Source organism: Anolis carolinensis, unplaced genomic scaffold (assembly GCF_035594765.1).
Source record: "Anolis carolinensis isolate JA03-04 unplaced genomic scaffold, rAnoCar3.1.pri scaffold_14, whole genome shotgun sequence".
Taxonomy (NCBI): domain Eukaryota; kingdom Metazoa; phylum Chordata; class Lepidosauria; order Squamata; family Dactyloidae; genus Anolis; species Anolis carolinensis.
Window position 1 is genome coordinate 5,726,676 of NW_026943825.1, and position 21,415 is coordinate 5,748,090.

The 21,415-nt window shown below is 43.0% G+C and overlaps 1 protein-coding gene across 6 annotated transcripts in view; it reads left to right on the top strand.

The window, feature by feature from the left end:
• Positions 1–21,415, top strand: part of sptbn2 (spectrin beta, non-erythrocytic 2) — a 94,222-nt gene that overhangs the window by 45,488 nt on the left and 27,319 nt on the right. For 4 of the 6 annotated variants that reach the window (XM_062965342.1, XM_062965339.1, XM_062965340.1 and 1 more), the window contains exons 4-10: positions 10,050–10,201; positions 13,477–13,650; positions 16,519–16,610; positions 18,451–18,531; positions 19,672–19,787; positions 20,107–20,219; positions 20,396–20,583. In XM_062965342.1, the coding sequence (XP_062821412.1) occupies positions 10,050–10,201; positions 13,477–13,650; positions 16,519–16,610; positions 18,451–18,531; positions 19,672–19,787; positions 20,107–20,219; positions 20,396–20,583 (916 nt within the window). Of the gene's footprint in view, positions 1–1,237; positions 1,435–10,049; positions 10,202–13,476; positions 13,651–16,518; positions 16,611–18,450; positions 18,532–19,671; positions 19,788–20,106; positions 20,220–20,395; positions 20,584–21,415 lie in introns of those variants that run through there. The other 2 variants (XM_062965343.1, XM_062965338.1) reach the window with 2 other exon arrangements.

Below are 21,415 nucleotides of genomic sequence, written 5' to 3' on the forward strand. Positions count from 1 at the left end.
GTGCCGTGCCAAAAGATCTCAGCCGGCATTTGGAAACAATAGACATTGAAAAATTACGATCTGCCAACTGCAAAAGGCCACCTTACTGGGATCTGCGGGCATCATCTGAAAATACATCACACAGTGCTAAACACTTGAGAAGTGTTCGACTTGTGTTTTTGTGAAACGAAATCCAGCATATCTATCTTGTTTGCTGTGTCATACAATAATAATAATAATAATAATAATAATAATAATATAGAGTCCTAGACACTTGGGAAGTGTTCGAATTGTGATTTTGTGATACGAAATCCATCATATCTATCTTGTTTGCTGTGTCATATAATAATAATAATAATAATAATAATAATAATATACAGTCCTAGACACTTGGGAAGTGTTCGACTTGTGATTTTGTGATACGAAATCCATCATATCTATCTTGTTTGCTGTGTCATAATAAAATAATAATAATAATAATAATAATAATAATAATAATAATAATAATAATTTTATTTATATACTGCTCTATCTCCTCGAGAGGACCCAGGCCGGTTTCCAACGTGGTGCAAAACCATCAATTGTCAAGATGAGAGGGCAAAGACTCCTTGGGTTAATAGGAACCCCAAAGCACAGAGATTCCTTTCTTTTTTGAATCCCAGAAACTTCAGCCTTGCCACTGTCCCAGCTTCTCGGGCCCCGTCCACACTGTCATATAATCCAGTATAGATCCAGTATAGACTGTTCTGTAAACTCTTGTATGTTGTTCACTTGACAGCTGCGGGTCTGTGGACCGTAATAAAGTTATGTATGTATGTATAGATCCAGTCCCAAGGTGGAAAAGAAGACAACTCCACTCGGGAGTCCTGCCATTGCCACCCTCCAAGGGTACAGAACCTGGGCTAGAGCTTTGGCTCAATCCCAGAACTGGGATTTGCTGGGTTTTCGAAATGTGTGTGCATCTCTTTGCCTGTTTGTGTGCAAGTGGGCCGGCAGCCCTGCCCTCTTCTCCTCTCTTTTCTGTCTGGGCTCAGTACACACACACACTTATACACACACACACAGAGCGTGCCTTTCAGAGCAACCCAACCTGTTTTTATGTTAATTCCGCAGGGCCTGCCCTGCCCGCCCTGCCCGCCCGCCTCTCTCTCTCGCCTGGGAGGGGGCAGCAGACTCCCTCGAAAGGCTCCGGGACTCTTTTTGCTCCAGCAGCAGCAGGAGGAGGAGGAGGAGGAGGAGGAGCAGGGCTTCCTTCCTGCTACCTGGGCCCAGGTGCGGTTGGTAGGGCAGGCAGGGCAAGGGGCTCAGCTTCAAGGATGTACCAATCTGAGCTCCCCCCGGAGCTGATGGAGGTGGTCCAGGGCCCCACGCCACCCCCGGAGCTCTCCCCGGCGGCCTTCGTCAACGCCGTGCAGTACGCCAACGTGTTGGAGGGCAGGTTCAAGCAGCTTCAAGGTAGGGGGAGTGGAGGGGGCTTGTTGGCGACCCTAATCCCTACGGTGTCGTCTGGAATTAGCCGAACACACAAGCTCGACAACTGCGTGGCTGAGATTCCTTGGTTCCCCGGACTTGGAACCCTCTGACTGTCGCCCTCTCCCCACACAATCTCTGACACACCCGTCTGTAGGTGTGCAAGAACCGTCCCCAAACCGTCTCCCCCTTCATTGTTTCGTAACGCTCACCTTGACCTCAAAACATCCTTCCTCCCCACCGGCTACTGCCAAAGGTTGCTCTTTGTTTATTTTAGGTAAAGGTTCCAGTCGTGCCCGACTCTGGGGGTTGGTGCTCATCTCCATTTCTTAGCTGAAGAGCCGGCGTTGTCCATAGACACCTCCAAGGACACGTGGCCACTGGCATGACTGCATGGAACGCTGTTACCTTCCTGCCAGAGCAGTACCTATTGATCTACTCACATTGGCATGTTTTCGAACTGCTAGGTTGGCACAGTGTTAAAGCGCTGAGCTGCTGAACTTGCAGACCAAAAGGTCCCAGGTTCAAATCCTTGGAGCAGAATGAGCGCCCGCTATTAGCCCCAGCTCCTGCCAACCTAGCAGTTCGAAAGCATGCCAATGTGAGTAGATCAACAATAATAATAATAATAATAATAATAATACAGTAGAGTCTCACTTATCCAACACTCGCTTATCCAACGTTCTGAATTATCCAACACATTTTTGTAGTCAATGTTTTCAATACATCATGATATTTCGGTGCTAAATTCGTAAATACAGTAATTACAACATAGCATTAATGTGCATTGAACTACTTTTTCTGTCAAATTTGTTGTCAAACATGATGTTTTGGTGCTTAATTTGTAAAATCATAACCTATTTTGATGTTTAATAGGCTTTTTCTTAATCTCTCCTTATTATCCAACATATTCGCTTATCCAACGTTCTGCCGGCCCATTTATGTTGGATAAGTGAGACTCTACTGTAATAAACAACTTTATTTATACCCCGCCACCATCTCCCCAACGGGGACTCAGGGCGGCTTACATGGGGCCATGCCCAGAACAATACAATATAACAGAATATAAATAGAACAACAAATCATAACACATTGAACACTACAATAAATGATAATATACAGTACATTACGCAAAATCAGAAGAACAATAAAACAAGGGCTGGCCACATGAACACTGAAGATAATAGGTACCACTCCGGCGGGAAGGTAATAGCGTTCCATTCAGTCATGCCAGCCACATGACCTTGGAGGTGTCTACGGACAACGCCGGCTCTTCGGCTTAGAAATGGAGATGAGCACCAACCCCCAGAGTCGGTCACGACTGGACTTAACGTCAGGGGAAAACCTTTACCTTTACCTTAGGTTGGCAGAAGCTGGGGCTAACAGTGGGCGCTCATTCCGCTCCCCGGATTCGAACTTGCACCGGAGGCCCCGTATTTTAGCCAAAAGTTTTTGGGACTTGGCCACTTACCCTACGGTCAAACAGCTACCCTTTTGGATACAGGCGCCGAATAGTTATGCGTACTGAACGAACATGCTTTGTATCGGGGTGGTGTAGAGGCTGAAAAACACAATTTGGCAGGAAAAGCAACCTTCGGATGTTGTTATTGTTTACATTCATTAAAAGTCTAGGGCAGGCATGGTAGGAGTGTTTTGGACTTCAACTCCCAGAACATATATATATTTGTGTGTGTGTCAGAAGAGACTTGAGAACAAACTGCGTCACTTCTGGTATGAGAGAATCGGCCGTCTACAGAGACGTTGCCCAGGGGACATCCGGATGTGGTACTAGGAGGGTTCTATCATGTTCCCACAAGTTAGAGCTGTCAGACAGAAGCTCACCCTGTCTTGTAGATTCAAACCGGCATACTTTCTAAAGACTAAGGGAGGGCATGTAATTGCGACCAAACTTTGATCAAATTTCCGTTTTGTATCAGTGATACAAGAGATGACATATACATTGTGTTGATGTTTATGTTGAGTTGAGAAGCTGCCTGTTTTGGAGTCTTGCTTGTGTCGTGCCCGTCCTTCCAAGCTTCCTGCTTTTGACAGTCCTTTAATATCGTGCCAATGTCCCGTCATCTGTCTTGTATGCAAATGCTTAATCCGGCAACATAGGAACAAAGACATAAATAAGGAAAGCGCTGCCTATAGATACGTAGAAAGATGGCTTTCCCGTTGAATGACCGCAACTATGACTACAACAACAACTAATAATAATAATAATAATAATATCCAGCATATCTATCTACTTTGCTGTGTCATACAATGTCATTGTTTCAATAATAATAATAATAATAATAATAATAATAATATCCAGCATATCTATCTTGTTTGCTGTGTCATACAACGTCATTGTGTCAAAATAATAATAATAATAATAATAATAATAATAATAATAATAATAATAATAATATTTATTTATATACATTAGTATTATTATTTTTATTGTATGGCACAGCAAACAAGATAGATATGCTGGATTTCGTATCACAAAATCACAAGTAGAACACTTCCCAAGTGTCTAGGACTGTGTGATGTATTTTCGGATGATGCGTGCAGATCCCAGCAGGGTGGCCTTTTGCAGTTGGCAGATCGTAATTTTGTCAATGTCTGTTGTTTCCAAATGCCGGCTGAGATCTTTTGGCACGGCACTCAATGTGCCGATCACCACCGGGACCACCTGCACTGGTTTCTGCCTGAGTCTTTGAAGTTCAATCTTGAGTTTTTCCTGTTGTTTTTTGTCAATGCGACTGTCACCTGGGATGGCGACATCAATGATCCAAACCTTTTTCTTTTCCACAACTGTGATGTCTGGTGTGTTGTGTTCCAGAACTTTGTCAGTCTGGATTCGGAAGTCCCACAGTCTCTTTGCGTGCTCATTTTCCAAGACTTTTGCAGGTTTGTGATCCCACCAGTTCTTTGCTGCTGGGAGGTGGTACTTGAGGCAAAAGTTCCAATGAATCATTTGGGCCACATAGTTGTGCCTCTGTTTGTAGTCTGTGCGATTTTCTTACAGCAGCTGAGGATATGATCCATGGTTTCGTCGGTTTCCTTGCACAGTCTGCATTTTGTTTCATCAGCTGATGTTTCGATCTTGGCCTTAATTGCCTTTGTCCTGATGTCTTGCTCCTGGGCTGCAAGGATCAGGCCTTCTGTCTCCTTCTTCAGGGTCCCATTCGTGAGCCACAGCCAGGTCTTCTCCTTATCAGCTTTTCCTTCAATTTTGTCAAGGAACTTTCCATGCAATGTTTTGTTGTGCCAGCTGTCAGCTCTAGTTTGTAGTGCGGTTTTCTTGTACTGGTTTTTTGTCTGCAAGGCCCCATGTAAGCTGCCCCAAGTCCCTTTGGGGAGATGGGGTGGGGTATAAAAATAAAGTTATTATTATTATTGCTGTGCTATTATTATTATTATTATTATTATTATTATTATTATTATTATTATTATTATTATTATGGTTCCATTCATAGCCACAATCGCCGAAAACAGTGTCATATGAACAGGTTTGCAATACCAATTTGATATCTGTAGTGGGAACGGTGAAGGGCTGTGCTCAATAGAATCAAATCTGCTGATCCGCACTCGTTCAGCACTTCCCCGCTAGAGCCTCCCCTTTGAAACCTTTATTTTTCTTTTCTGTGAAAAGGCCGGTGGCTGACAGGTCAGCAGCAGCGTATCCTGGCAGAGGGAAGTATTTGCTCGCTGCCTTTCAAACGCTACTCTTTGACATATCCCACTTGTATCCTCGTTGCAATGGCTTCGTCTCACCCAGGCTGAACGGATGGGTGTTGCCTCCCTTGCCTCCTGATTGTGTTGTGGTTGTGATTGTCATTTATTTATTCTTTGCGCAAAGTATTTCCGTATCACCTCCCAGCCCAGAAGGGATTGGGCGAACCATTAAGAACCAATTACAACAATACCAAGATTTTTTCAAGCACCACTTTGTAGTATGCTCACTATCATCCACTGTTTTGCGTCAACAGGAACATATACTCTTATGTATATGCCGATTGTATCATTTCAGTGCCAGGTTAATAACTCACTTATCTGCCCGGGCCATTTTCAAGGTTTTTAAAATGGATCTTTTATGGTTTTATTTTCTTGTATTATGGTTCCCGTTGGTTGTTTATGCCTCTGCTGTACGGTACACCTGTTGCCTAAAGGTAAAAATACGTTTTGAGAGTTGTCCGTCAGCAGGTGTTTTGAGATCGGGAGGCGGCAAAAAAGTCGATCTCGGTTTACGGACAGATTTCCTCCCAAAAAAGCAGTGACAAACCTACGCATTCTCCCAACTTATCCTTCCGCTAAAAAGAAATAAAGCCATTTTGGGAAAATTGTGGATGACTTGAGACGTGGAGCCCCTAATGGTGCAGCAGGTTAAACCGCTAAGCTGCTGAACTTGCTGACCGAAAGGTCGGCAATTCGAATCCAGGGAGCAGGGTGAGCTCCCACTGTTAGCCCCAGCTTCTGCCAACCTGGCCGTTCGAAAACATGCAAATGTGAGTAGATCCATAGGCTGAGAACCACTTCTCTACTGGAACATAAAGATCCAGGCTCACAATTCTGTAATGATACATGTAAGTCCTTTTCTTTTTCATTTTGCTCAGTGGATCTCTGGTCTGTCGTAAAAGAATAAAATAAAATGCAGCAGCCGATCCTATAAGCCTGAAGGCTTAGACAGGCATTCCTGTTTTAGATTATGGGGCTTTCTGTCAAAAGAAGCCAATCCTGGAGTTTGGGAGAGAAAGCCCATTGTCCTGAATGGACTCTTGTGCAGATCAAAGCAGATACGGTTTTTCCTGTTGCTTTTCGCCAATGCGACTGTCACCTGGGATGGCAACATCAATGATCCAAACCTTTTTCTTCTCCACAACTGTGATGTCTGGTGTGTTGTGTTCCAGAACTTTGTCAGTCTGGATTCGGAAGTCCCACAGTATCTTTGCGTGCTCATTTTCCAATACTTTTGCAGGTTTATGATCCCAACAGTTCTTTGCTGCTGGGAGGTGGTACTTGAGGCATAAGTTCCAATGAATCATTTGGGCCACATAGTTGTGCCTCTGTTTGTAGTCTGTGCGATTTTCTTACAGCAGCTGAGGAGATGATCCATGGTTTCGTCGGTTTCCTTGCACAGTCTGCATTTTGGATCCTCAGCTGATTTTTCGATCTTGGCCTGAATTGCCTTTGTCCTGATGGCTTGCTCCTGGGCTGCAAGGATCAGGCCTTCTGTCTCCTTCTTCAGGGTCCCATTCGTGAGCCAGAGCCAGGTCTTCTCCTTATCAGCTTTTCCTTCAATTTTGTCAAGGAACTTTCCATGCAATGTTTTGTTGTGCCAGCTGTCAGCTCTAGTTTGTAGTGCGGTTTTCTTGTACTGGTTTTTTGTCTGCTGTGCTTTGAGGAGTTTCTGATTTTTGATTTCAATCAAAGCAGGTTCTTCACTTTGCTTTCCATATTCTACCAGGGCATGTTCTTCTTCTTTGACTGCTTGTTTGACTTGTAAGAGTCCTCTGCCCCCTGATCTTCTAGGCAGATATAGCCGGTCAACATCACTGCGAGGGTGCAGTGAATGATGAATGGTCATGAGTTTTATTATTATTATTACTATTATTTGATACACAGCAAGATTAGTATACACAGCAAACTTGATGATAGAACCAATTAGGAGTGCTGTTACCTTGCCGTCAGAGCAGTACCTATTGATCTACTCACATTGGCATATTTTTGAACTGCTAGGTTGGCAGAAGCTGGGGCTAACAGCGGGCGCTCATTCCGCTCCCCAGATCCGAACCTACGACCTTTCGGTCCATAAGTCCAGCAGCTCAGCGCTTTAATAGGCTGTGTCATTGGGGGCTCCATTAGGAAATTACATTTATTTATAATCCAGGAACAAAAATTGAGTTACATAGTAGAAGGAGGAGGAAGCTTTCTAGGTGTGGTGTCAGTCTGGGGAGAATTTTCAAGCTCTGGAAGGCAATTGAGGCTACAGCTATTTGGTCTGAAGTTTTAGAAGTGGAAGACACATTCATAGATTTTTTGGACTGCATCTCCGATGATGACACGTTCACTTCCAGCCAGCGTATTGAACTGAGATTGTGGGTCCAAAAGAAGCTTTCCCAAGCTCTGACAGAGACTCCTTGGAACAGTTTCTCGATGTTTCGGGATCGAATCGGGAGTGAGCCTGCCCCGACATGTTCCCCAGTGAGTCAGGCTGAAGGGCAAGCCGAGCCCTGGCTGTTTGTACTTGCGCCATGCTCTGCGCATACATGTTGGGCCGGGCTGGAGAGCATCACCTGCTTCGGCTCCAGGGCAAATGAATGCCAGCTGTGCAGAAACCCAGTCTAAACCACAGAGAGAACCAGAGAGAAAAAGCAGGCACCAACAAGTCGTCATTGTTGTTATTGTTTTTACTGATACTGTTATTGCAACCGTCCCTCTGCATTTGGCAGTTTTGACTTTTGCAAATTTTAGTAAAAACAGTCTCTCTAGGAATCTCTTAAGTCCTCCAGTGTGAGAAGGGGATAGCTTGATTTTGTATTTCAGTCTCTTGGATAGGTCTACATTGCCCTGTATTGCTTTCAACTGGATTATGGGGCTGGACTGGATGGCCCTTGGGCTCCCTTCCAAGTCTAGTAATAATAATAATAATATAATAATAATAATAATAATAATAATAATAATAATAATAATAATTTATTATTTTATTATGACACAGCAAACAAGATAGATATGCTGGATTTCATATCACAAAATCACAAGTCGAACACTTCCCAAGTGTCTAGGACTGTGTGATGTATTTTTGATGATGCGTGCAGATCCCAGCAGGGTGGCCTTTTGCAGTTGGCAGATCGTGATTTTGTCAATGTCTATTGTTTCCAAATGCCGGCTGAGATCTTTTGGCACGGCACCCAGTGTGCCCATCACCACCGGGACCACCTGCACCGGTTTCTGCCAGAGTCTTTGAAGTTCAATCTTGAGGTCCTGATAGCGGCTGAGTTTTTCCTGTTGTTTTTCGTCAATGCGACTGTCACCTGGGATGGCGACATCAATTATTATTATTATTATTATTATTATTATTATTATTATTATTATAGCAATAATATCATCATAACAATATGATGATGATGATGATATGATAATAATAATAGAGGTCTCCTTCTCTGGTGGTTTCTCCACTGCCACATATTCAGGGATAAAAAGATAATCTAGTCTACCCCTAAGGTGTGATTAAAAGAAGAATGAGTCTGGCATATCGAGAACGTAGTGAAATCTTAATTGTATTGAAATGCTTTTAATGTAAGCTGTTTTAAGCGGAGAGAAAAAGTGAGGTATAATAAACATAATAATAAACATAATAATAATAATAGTAATAATAATAATAATAATCAGCTGATGACCCAAAATGCAGACTCTGCAAGGAAACTGATGAAACCATTGATCATATCCTCAGCTGCTGTAAGAAAATCGCACAGACAGACTACAAACAGAGGCACAACTATGTGGCCCAAATGATTCATTGGAACTTATGCCTCAAGTACCACCTCCCAGCAGCAAAGAACTGGTGGCATCACAAACCTGCAAAAGTATTGGAAAATGAGCACGCAAAGATACTGTGGGACTTCCGAATCCAGACTGACAAAGTTCTGGAACACAACACACCAGACATCACAGTTGTGGAAAAGAACAAGGTTTGGATCATGGATGTTGCCATCCCAGGTGACAGCCACTATCAGGACCTCAAGATTGAACTTCAAAGACTCTGGCAGAAACCAGTGCAAGTGGTCCCAGTGGTGATGGGTACATTGGGTGCCGTGCCAAAAGATCTCAGCCGGCATTTGGAAACAATAGACATTGACAAAATTACGATCTGCCAATGAATCACTCTGACCAGGAGGTCATGAGTTCGAGGCCCACTCGGAGCCTATGTTTGTTTGTCTTTGTTCTATGTTAAAGGGCATTGAATGTTTGCCTATATGTGTAATGTGATCCGCCCTGAGTCCCCTTCGGGGTGAGAAGGGCAGAATATAAATGCTGTAAATAAATAAATAAATATTGTAATATTATTAGTAATATCACATGTAATATAAATATACAATTATAATAGTGTATAATAATATATTACAATATTATTAATATTGTATGTATATACAATATATTAGTATATCATAATATGAGTATTATATATTATAATATTGTTATATTGAGTCAATAGACATGGTGGAATGATGCCTTGCTCTTTGTGATGTTGGGTGGGATTGATAGGAGGGGTAGGACAACACATCTGGAGGGCCAGAGGTTCCCCATTTTGGCCTTAAGCCCAGGACAGAAGTTCTTCAAGGTTCAGACGAAAAAGTCAGTTAACTGTTGGAAACAGTGAGATCGCAACTCAGGGAATATTCATTACTGAGGAGGGAAAAAAGCCTAGCCAAGATCCTGTGTTGCGGGATGTCAATATAATTCATATAATATAGTTAACTTGCATTCTGAAACTGGATGATATGGCAGTGCAGATCCATCCACATTGCTACATCTTCATGGCATATGTGGCTTCAAAGGAGGAGACCTTTGGTAGTTGTGTGCTCAGGAGATTTTCATTTGTCTTGCAGATGAGCGAGAGGCTGTGCAGAAGAAAACCTTCACCAAATGGGTGAACTCTCACCTGGCCCGCGTCACCTGCCGTATCAGCGACCTCTACAGCGATTTGCGGGATGGACGGATGCTTCTCCGCCTCCTGGAAGTCCTCTCCGGAGAGCAACTGGTAAGAGCTTGGAAACATCAGGCTTTTCTCGGATTTTTTCTACTTATTATATTAGGTAAAAGTAAAGGTTTTCCCCTGACATGAAGTCCAGTCGTGTCTGACTCTGGAGGTTGGTGCTCATCTCCACTACTAAGCCCAAGAGCCGGCGTTGTCCGTAGACACCTCGAGGTCATGTGGCTGGCGTGACTGCATGGAATGCCGGAGCAGTACCTATTGATCTACTCACATTTGCATGTTTTCAAACTGCTAGGTTGGCAGAAACTGGGGCTAACAGCGGGCACTCACCCCGCTCCCCGGATTCGAACCTGTGACGTTTTGGTCCCCAAGTTCAGCAGCTCAGCGCCTTAACACGCTGCGCCACTGGGGGCTCCCACTTATTATATTAATACCATTCAAAGTGCAAGCTGCATAAAGATGGGTCTCTTTATCTGTAGTACAGAAACCCCAAACTAGCCTTGTTGGCAGTGAGAAACATAATTCCATAATTCGTATTACCAGAAAACCTTTACAAATCCAGCCGAAAGGGTATCCAAGTATTTGTTGCGTTCACGATTATGGGATTTGTAGTCCTAACAACTTCTAGGGAGCCAAAGTTGAGGGTATTGTACTTTACCCCATAAGCTTTCACAGACTTAAGTCTACTTCGTCAGTAGGATTGGAGATTTAAATCCTCCTGGGTTGCTGTGAGTTTTGCAGGCTGTCTGGCCATGTTCCAGAAGCATTCTCTCCTGACATTTTGCCCACATCTATGGCAGGCATCCTCAGAGCTAAGTGGAGTTTATATAACAAACCAAGGTGGGAGAAAGAACTCTTATCTGTTTGAGTCAATTGGCCAGTTTGATTTATTTATTTATTTACTTATTTATTTACATCACTTTTACCCCGTTTTTCTCTCCAAGGAGACTCAAAGCGGCTTAACAGTAAATAGGCAAAAATTCAATGCCTAAAAACAATGTAAAAACAACAATTCATATAAAACAATCTACAAAACAACCGTTCATATAAAACAGATACCATTACAAAATAAAGTCACATTATATAAAATTTTAAGAATATCCAAGATTAAAATCCATTCATCCAGTGATTAGCACTGAATAGCCTTGCGGCTTCAAAGCTTGGCTGCTTCCTGCCTGGGGAATCCTTTGTTGGGAGATGTTAAGAGTTCTTTCTCCCACTCTGGACATTCCACAGATATATAAACCCCACTAGTTTCCAACAGACCTCACAACCTCTGAGGGTTCCTGCCACAGATGTGGGCAAAATGTCAGGAGAGAAAGCTTCTGTAACATGGCCATACAGTCTGGAAAACCCACAGCAATCCAGTGATTCCGGCATGAAAGCCTTCGACAATACATAGAATGTGCATGGTTTGGGTAGGAGTCTGGGATGGGTTTGCCACATCTCCAGGCTGGGCCAACCTCTGAACGCCTCCACAAACACACACAGAAATGCACAATTCCCTGGGACAGAAAGTCGCCAAGCTCTTGCTCCCAGAATCCCACGCTGTTCTCCTCCCGAATGAGGTGGTTTTTCCGGTTCCTGGGAGACTTGTGGCACCATCCGCCCTGCCTGGCCGCTTGGCAGGTGCAATTGGCGTCAAGGCTGCCTTTTTCTCGTGGAGAGAGAAAGTGAGAGAACCACAGAGACGCTGAAGTGTGCTAAAAGGTGCCAGGAGCCCTCAGGCATGTTGGGAACAACAGGGTGCGACTGCACTGTAGAATTAATGCAGTTCTATGCCACTTGCCATGCTGCGCAACCCTTGGTACAAGACCGGCACCCACTGCAACCACGGGGCACCCCGTATTCTCTATAGCAGCGGGTTCGTCATAGATTGATAGATAGACTTGGAGGCCTCTATGGACACACACTGCCTTGAATCCCATGTTGGGAGAAAGGCAGGATCTCAATTAATTAAACACATAAATGCAGACCAATATAAATTAATCCCGTCGGTCTTATTTGGGGAGTTTTGCTTCCGGCAGGCATAACTTCTCCTCCAGGCCTTCTTCCTATTTAGACTTTGTAATTTTGTGTAATGCAAGCAATGATATGTTCCAAGGACAAGCCGTGGAATGTGGCTGCGCCTCCCATCCATGCGCTCAGCCCACACGGTTTTTCCCAGCTGAGGAAGCATCAGGTTTGCAAAATGGTGAGAGAGGAGATTCTTCGCCTGGGCAGGTCCTTCCTTGCCTCGCCCTCCAGGCATTGAACTCCAGCAACAGCACGGGGACCAAAGCGCTTCCCGCAACTTTCTCTCTCGTCTGGGAATGCCACATCACTGCCCGTCTAACCGGCTTCCCGGCTGGGCGCAACCTGGCATGACTTCGGCTCAATTGTAGGCATGGCAGCATACTTGGGAAGCCAGCAACAGAGCACGCCAGAAAGCGTGGCAGGTGTGTTTTCCTCATGTGTGGAAACAAGAGCCAGGTGTAGTTTAAGGCCACTGCCACCATTTGGTCTGTGCAGGGGCGGTTCAACCGCGAGGCAAACTAGGCAGTTGCCTGTGGCGCCATCCTGTAGGGGGCGCCATTGAGGCAACTCCTGCCTCCGCTGCTGTTCCAGAAGCATTCTTTTCTGACGTTTCACCCACATTTATGGCAAGCATCCTCAGAGGTTGTGAGGTCTGTTGGAAACTAGGCCAATGGGGTTTATATATCTGTGGAAAGTCCAGGGTGGGAGAAAGAGCTCTTGTCAGTTTGAGGCTAGTGTGAATGTTGCAATTGGCCAGCTTGATTAGCATTTAATAGCCTTGCAGATTCAAAGCCTCCCTGGGGGCATCCTTGGTTGGAAGGTGTTAGCTGGCCCTGATTGTTTCCTGTCTGGATTTCCCCTCTTTTCAGAGTGTTGTTCTTTATTTAGGCTTTTCCTTAATCCCTCCTTATTATCCAACATTTTTGCTTATCCAATGCTTTTATTTTTCAGTGATTGGCTTGGGGGGGGGGGGTGCCAAAATTCTGTTTGCCTATACTTTGGGCCGGCCCTGGGTCTGTGGACTGGATAGATGGCATCAGGACGCCCACTTTGGCTCCAGGCCCAGGGACCGTACCCCTTGCAGTCCCGTTGTAGCTGGGTTTGTGATCATAGAATGCTAGAATTGGAAGAGACCCTAAAGGCCACCCAGTCCCAACCCCCTTCTGCCATGCAGGAAGATACCACCCAAGCCCACGATGGGGTGATGGGGTGAACTCCTGTCTGTCAGCTGTAGCTTGTAGGGACATGAGAAAAGCCTCTCAGCAGCATGTTAATGGGTTCAAGCACCTCTCTCCTCCTTCCAGCCCAAACCCACCAAAGGCCGAATGCGCATCCACTGCCTGGAGAACGTCGACAAAGCCCTGCAGTTCTTGAAGGAGCAGCGAGTCCACTTGGAGAACATGGGCTCCCACGACATTGTGGACGGCAACCACCGCCTGACCCTGGGCCTCATCTGGACCATCATCCTCCGCTTCCAGGTACAGCACAACCTTCTTTCTCCTTTGTTGACTCTGTTGCTCGCTCTCCATGTCTCCTCTTAAGCTGGGCAACTTTGGAAGGGCAAGGGACCCAGCATTAACCCATTGGGAGATTTGGAGATTTGGGTTCAAGTGCAGGGATGAATGGCCAGTTCTGTAATGCGATGGCATTCATTGCTCTCAGGATTAAATTGAGACGTGTCCCCAATTTGTGGGAGGGGAAATTGTGAGAGAAGCCAAGAGTACCCTTGTTAGGGAAAGTTAGGGAAAGTTTGTTATGCCATGTCTCCATGCTGTGCAGTCCTGGGAGTTATAGTTTCCCAAGGTCCATACCCTTCTCTGGGTGCATTTACACTATGGAATGAATGCTCTTGGACCCCACTTGAAATACCATAGCTCCATACAATGCGTTCCTGGGAGTTATAATTTCCCAAGATCCATACCCTTCTCTGTGTGCATCTGCACTGGGGAATAAATGCAGTAGGGACCCATTTAAACATTGTGGTTGTTGTTATCATGCCATGTCTCCATACTATGCATTCCTGGGAGTTATAGTTTCCCAAGGTCCATATCCTTCTCTGTGTGCATCTGCACTAGAGAATAAATGCAATAGGGACCCATTTAAACATTGTTGTTATCATGCCATGTCTCCATGCTGTTCAGCCCTGGGAGTTATAGTTTCTCAAGGTCCATACCCTTCTCTGGGTGCATTTACACTATGGAATGAATGCTCTTGGACCCCACTTGAAATACCAAAGCTCCATACTATGCGTTCCTAGGAGTTACAGTTTTCCAGGGTCCATACCCTTCTCTGGGCTCATCTGCAGTGGAGAATAAATGCAGTAGGGACCCATTTAAAATGCCATTATGATGATGACGATGATGATGATTATTATTATCATTGACACAACGATGTTGTATGACGAAGCAAACAAGATAGATATGCTGGATTTTGTATCACAAAATCACAAGTCAAACACTTCCCAAGTATTTAGGACTCGGATGATGCGTGCAGATCCCAGTAGGGTTGTTGTTATTATTATTATTATTATTATTATTATTATTATTATTATTATTATTATTATTATATTATTATTATTATTATTATTATTATTATTATTATTATTATTATTATTATTATTATTTGAAACACAACAGTATGAGTCCACAGCAGACACTCTGCTGGCTGTTGTACTGGATCACACATCGGACACTTCCCAGGTGTCTAGGACTGTGTGATGTATCGGCGAATAATGCAAGCAGATTATTATTATTATTATTATTATTATTATTATTATTATTATTTTATTATGACACAGCAAACAAGATAGACATTATTATTATTATTATTATTATTATTATTATTATTATTATTATTATTTTATGGCACAGCAAACAAGATAGACATGCTGGATTCCATATCACAAAATCACAAGTCGAACACTTCCCAAGTGTCTAGGACTGTGTGATGTATTTTCGGATGATGCGTGCAGATCCCAGCAGGGTGGCCTTTTGCAGTTGGCAGATCGTAATTTTGTCAATGTCTATTGTTTCCAAATGCCAGCTGAGATCTTTTAGCACGGCACCCAATGTGCCGATCACCACCAGGATTATTATTATTATTATTTGAAACACAACAAGATGAGTCCACAGCAGACACTTTGCTGGCTGTTGAACTGGATCACACGTCGGACACTTCCCAAGTGTCTAGGACTGTGTGATGTATCAGCGAATAATGCGAGCAGATTATTATTATTATTATTATTATTATTATTATGCCATGTCCCCAAGCTGTGCAGTTCTGGGAGTCATAGTTTTCCACGGTCCATACCCTTCCCTTGGTGCATTTATAACATGCAGTGAATGCCCTTGCACCCCACTTTAAATGCCATGGCTCCATGCAATGGGGTCTTCCTGGGAGTTATAGTTTCCCATGGTCTGTACCTTTCTCTGGGTGCATTTACAAGATGGGATGAATGCAGCTGGACCTTACTTTAAATGCCATGTCTCCGTGAGTTGGTCTTGGGGATTGCAGTTTCCCAAAGTCCATGGGTGCATCCACACAGTGAAATAAATGCAGCTGGATGTTACTTTCAATACCATAGCTCCATACTATGCAGTCCTGGGAGTTATAGTTTCCCAAGGTCCACACCCTTCTCTGTGGGGCAGCCGCGAGAGAGGGAGATGAAGTGGTTTGCTCACCTCGGATTGCTCTGGAATGACAATATTTGTATCAGAGCTTGGAATGTTACAAGATACCAGAACCAGCTACTTTGTGGTAACAAGCAAGTAGCCATTGCGTTCCAAAACAGGCACAACAAGGAAGAGCAAAGTTACTTTATTGCTGTGATGAGGACGATGAAATGTTGCTCCTAATCGACCCTCCCCTTCTTGACAGAGAACGAAAAAGGGACAAGCAGTCAATGCAAAACAAAATAACATTAGGAAGAACCACCCAAACGCTAGGAAGACCCTTATGACTGTAAACGCTGTCCAGCAGTGAAATTGCCCACCTCGGAGGGAGGTGGACTCCCCATCTTTGGAGGTGGGACGATGGCCATCTTTCGAGAGTGCTTTAGTTGTGTATTTCTGCATGGCAGGGAGTTACACGCTGGGCGGTTGCAGAATGTTCCACCTCTCTCAATCTACAAAATTAATGCCCTTTGGAGTGAGGAACTGATCTTGGTTGACCTCGGAATTGAATTTCGATACATCTGAGCTGGAAGATGTATTGGGGAAGGTTGCATGTCTCTCTGTGTTTGTGTTTGTGTGTGTGCTGGCCTCTTTTCCTTCCTTGCAAAAGGAATACAAGGAGCTGTTGTGTATGTGTTCATCAAATGCATTTCTCTCTACTCTGTCCTCTCTCAGATCCAGGATATTAGTGTGGAGACGGAGGATAACAAGGAGAAGAAATCAGCCAAGGATGCTTTGTTACTCTGGTGCCAGATGAAAACAGCAGGGTAAGGGACTCAAGAGAGGTGGCAATGAGAATGCGAAGGATAATAATAATAATAATAATAATAATAATAATAATAATTATTATTATTATTATTATTATTATTATTATTATACACTAGTGAAGGATAATAATACCTATTATTATTATACACTAGCGAATGATAATAATACCTATTATTATACACTAGCGAATGATAATAATATATTATTATTATTATACACTAGTGAAGGATAATAATACCTATTATTATTATACACTAGCGAATGATAATAATACTTATTATCACTAGCGAATGATAATAATACCTATTATTATTATACACTAGCGAATGATAATACCTATTATTGTTATGATTATAATACACTAGCGAATGATAATACCTATTATTAATATTATTATACACTAGTGAATGATAATAATACCTATAATTATTATTATACACTAGCGAATGATAATAATACCTATTATTTTGATTATTATGATTATTCTTATACACTAGCGAATGACAGTAATACGTATTATTATTATTATGATACACTAGTGAATGATAATACCTATTATTAGTATTATACACTAGCAAATGATAATAATATCTATTATTATGATGATACACTAGCGAATGATAATAATACCTATTATTATACACTAGCGAATGATAATAATATCTATTATTATTATTATACACTAGCGAATGATAATGCGTATTATCACTAGCGAATGATAATAATACCTGTTATTATTATTATACACTAGTGAATGATAATAATACCTATTATTATGATTATGATTATTATACACTAGCGAATGATAATAATACCTATTATTATTATACACTAGTGAATGATAATAATACCTATTACTATTACACACTAGCGAATGATAATAATACCTATTATTATTATACACTAGCGAAGGATAATAATACCTATTATTATTATACACTAGTAAATGATAATACCTATTATTAATATTACGATACACTAGTGAATGATAATAATACCTATTATTATTATTATGATTATTATACACTAGCAAATGATAATATATTATTATTATTATTATTATTATTATACACTAGCGAATGATAATAATACCTATTATCACTAGCGAAGGATAATAATACCTATTATTATTATCATACACTAGCAAATGATAATAATACCTATTATTATTATTATACACTAACAAATGATAATAATACCTATTATTATTATTATTATTATTATTATTTTTATTATACACTAGCTTGGGTACCCAGCATTGCCTGGCTTATTTGAAAAAGTCAATGTTGTAATTGTACCAAATGCATAAGGTTGTGGGTAAACTGCAACTCACATTTTACCAGGTTAACCCCGAAAAACTCCATCAGTACTTAAAGTTTGTTATGTTGGGCAAGTTTGCTCTGGATGCATAATCGGCAGGGTTCAGTGTGCTCTCTGGCTGTAGGGTAAACTACAACTCCCACCATGGTGAGTCAGTCCCATCAAACTGCTCCAGTAAGTCGAGTTAGTCATGGGGGTTCTGTGTACCATGTTTGGACCAAGTCCATCATTGGCGGAGATCGCAGCTTCTCTCTTTGTGGGTGAACTACAACTCCCAGAAAGGAAGGTCAGTTTTCCCCAAACCCCTCCAGTAATCAAATGTTAGCATATCAGTATGTGTGCCAAGTTTGGTCCGGATGCATCAGTGTTTGGGTTCACAGTGCTCTCTGGATGTAGGTGAACTATAGCTCCCCCAAATCAAGGTGAATTTCCCCCAAAGACCTCCAGTATTTTTGTGTTTTTGTATTCTGTATGCCAAGTTTGGTCTTATCTCTCTGTGTCTCATATGTGTGTTTTCAGGTACCCAAATGTGAATGTACACAACTTCACCACCAGCTGGAGGGACGGCCTAGCCTTCAACGCAATTGTCCACAAACACAGGTCAGAGCTGAAGTTATATCTGGAAAGCGGGGTGAGATATCTCTTCTGGCTGATAGTCAGATTTGGGGTTTGAGGGCTATTTGTAAAATTCCCTGTGGATACAGATAGCCGATCGTAAGATACTTGGACAGGGGTCCCCAAACTAAGGCCTGTGGGCCAGATGCAGCCCTCCAAGGTCATTGACATGGCCCCTGTCCTAAACTTTAGACTTAGGGTTGACCTAAGTCTGCCTGGTCTTTGGAAGTCTCTGTGCTTACCTATGGTCTTATGAGATCGTCGAGATGGTCTTTGAAGGTCTCTTTGCTTAGCTATGGCCTTATGAGAACCATCTACATGGCTTTTGGAGGTCACTTTTCTTACCTATGGTCCTATGAGACCGTCTAGATGACCTTTGAGGGTCCCTTTCCTTACATATGGTCTTCTGATGGCCTTATGAGATCATCTAGATGGCCTTTGAGGGTCCCTTTCCTTACCTATGGTCTTATGAGACCATCTAGATGGTTTTTGGAGGTCACTTTCCTTACCTATGGTCCTATGAGACGTCTAGATGGCCTTGAGGGTCCCTTTCCTTATCTATGGTCTTCTGATGGCCTGATGAGATCATCTAGATGGCCTTTGAGGGTCTTTTTCCTTACTTATGGTCTTATGAGACCCTCTAGATGGTCTTTGGAGGTCACTTTCCTTACCTATAGTCGTATGAGACCATCTAGATGGCCTTTGAGGGTCCCTTTCCTTATCTATGGTCTTCTGATGGCCTGATGAGATCATCTAGATGGCCTTTGAGGGTCTCTTTCCTTACTTATGGTCTTATGAGACCATCTAGATAATTTTTGGAGGTCTCTTTGCTTACCTATGGTCTTATGAGATCGTCTAGGTCAGGGATCCCCAAACTAAGGCCCATCGGCCGGATGCAGCCCTCCAGGTTCATTGACCTGGCCTCTTTTCCTAAACTTTAGACTTAGGGTTGACCTAACTCTGAAATGATTTGAAGGCACACAACAACCACAATCCTAATTTTGGACCATTTCATAGTCCGGCCCCCCAACAGTCTGAAGGACCATGAACCTCCACTTTAAAAGTTTGAGGACCCCTGTACTTGGGTGTGTTTTACGCTCGTCTTCATCTTTGCTTTTTCAACAGGCCAGACTTAATAGACATTGACACCTTGAAGAAATGCAACGCACACTACAACCTCCAGAATGCCTTCAACATTGCCGAGAAGGAGCTGGGCCTCACCAAGCTCTTGGACCCAGAAGGTGGGTTTCCTGGGGGATGAATGCAGGTCTGGGTTCCTCAGGTCAACTCTGTGGTCAACTTCTACTGGAGGACCTAGATCAGGCATGGGCAAACTGGCCCTCCAAGTGTTCTGGACTTCAACTCCGATAGGGTGTTAGAAATTGTGGGAGTTGATGTCCAGAACACCTGAAGGTGCCAAAGTTTGCCCACGCCTTCCCAATGGCCATCCAGTCCAATCTAGTCATTCTAACCAGGCTCATCAATAGGAATGTTCATCTGCAAAGCCAAGTGTTCAGCCTCTTGCTTTACCTTCTTTCTCTTACGTCTCCACTTTTCTAGATGTGAACGTCGACCAGCCAGATGAGAAGTCCATCATTACCTACGTAGCCACCTACTACCACTATTTCTCCAAGATGAAAGCTTTAGCCGTGGAAGGAAAACGGATTGGGAAGGTACCCGAAGGGGAAAACTAGGGAGAACCAAGGAGCAGTCCAAACATTGGTGCAGAAAGAGGAGACATGGATGGTGTTGCTCTCCAAACTACACTTCCCAGAATTCCCACAATACTACCTGGGTGACTGTAGGAGCTGTTGTTCAGAAAAGTGTGTATTCTTCAAACTCTCTCCAGGTGCTGGATTATGCCATCGAAGCAGACAAGCTGATTGAGAAGTACGAGACGCTCGCCTCTGACCTGCTCCAGTGGATTGAGCAAACCATATTGACCCTGAACGACCGGAAGCTGGCCAACTGCCTGAGTGGGGTCCAGAACCAGCTCCAGGCGTTCAACACCTACCGCACGGTGGAGAAACCCCCCAAGTAAGTGCAGCATTCCTATTGGTTTGGAGAGTTTGGGAAATAACATGGAAAGGCAGCAAGAAGTGGGCTGAGTGTAGTCTTTGTTCAGTGAGTGGGGTTATTAACAAAAGACCCTCCCCATAAATATATAGCAGAGTAACTTATTAGCAGCAGCATGACCCAGCACAAGTAACTCAAAGTGATAAAAAGAACAAAAACACAGAGACCAAGGTTATCTCTTCCTTTTGAGGCTTTTCTTTTGTAAAATATGAGGGCTATCCAGAAAGTAGGTTACGTTTTGGATTTTAAAAAGGACAAAATATAGGAGAAATCATTTACCATATGCAGTTGAAAGACCCATCCTAAAACTACAATCTCATGCAATCCCTATTGAAATTTAGCCACGTTTCATATAGATAAATGAGTTTGAAAAGTACTGCTCCAGTAAATTCCCCGCTTGTGTCCTCAGCTCTTCCCCCTTCTCCCTTCCTGCAGCGTAGCCAAAATGCTGTGCTGCCAGCCACGCCCCCGTTGTTGGAAACGGAGGAGAGAGGCGGCAAATTTACTGGGGCAGTACTTTTCAAACTCCTTTATCTATATGAAACGTGGCTAAATTTCAATGGGGATTGCATGAGATTGTAGTTTTGGGATGTGTCTTTCAGCTGCATATGATAAATGATTTATCCTATACTTTGTCCTTTTTAAAATCCAAAACGTAACCTACTTTCTGGATAGCCCTCGTAATATTTACAAGAACAAGGTTTCCAGAACACAAATAAAGTTGTTTATACTTCCTTCTTTGCTTCCATGCTGGGCTTCTTTCTCATGTAGATAAACAGCTTCACTCTCACAG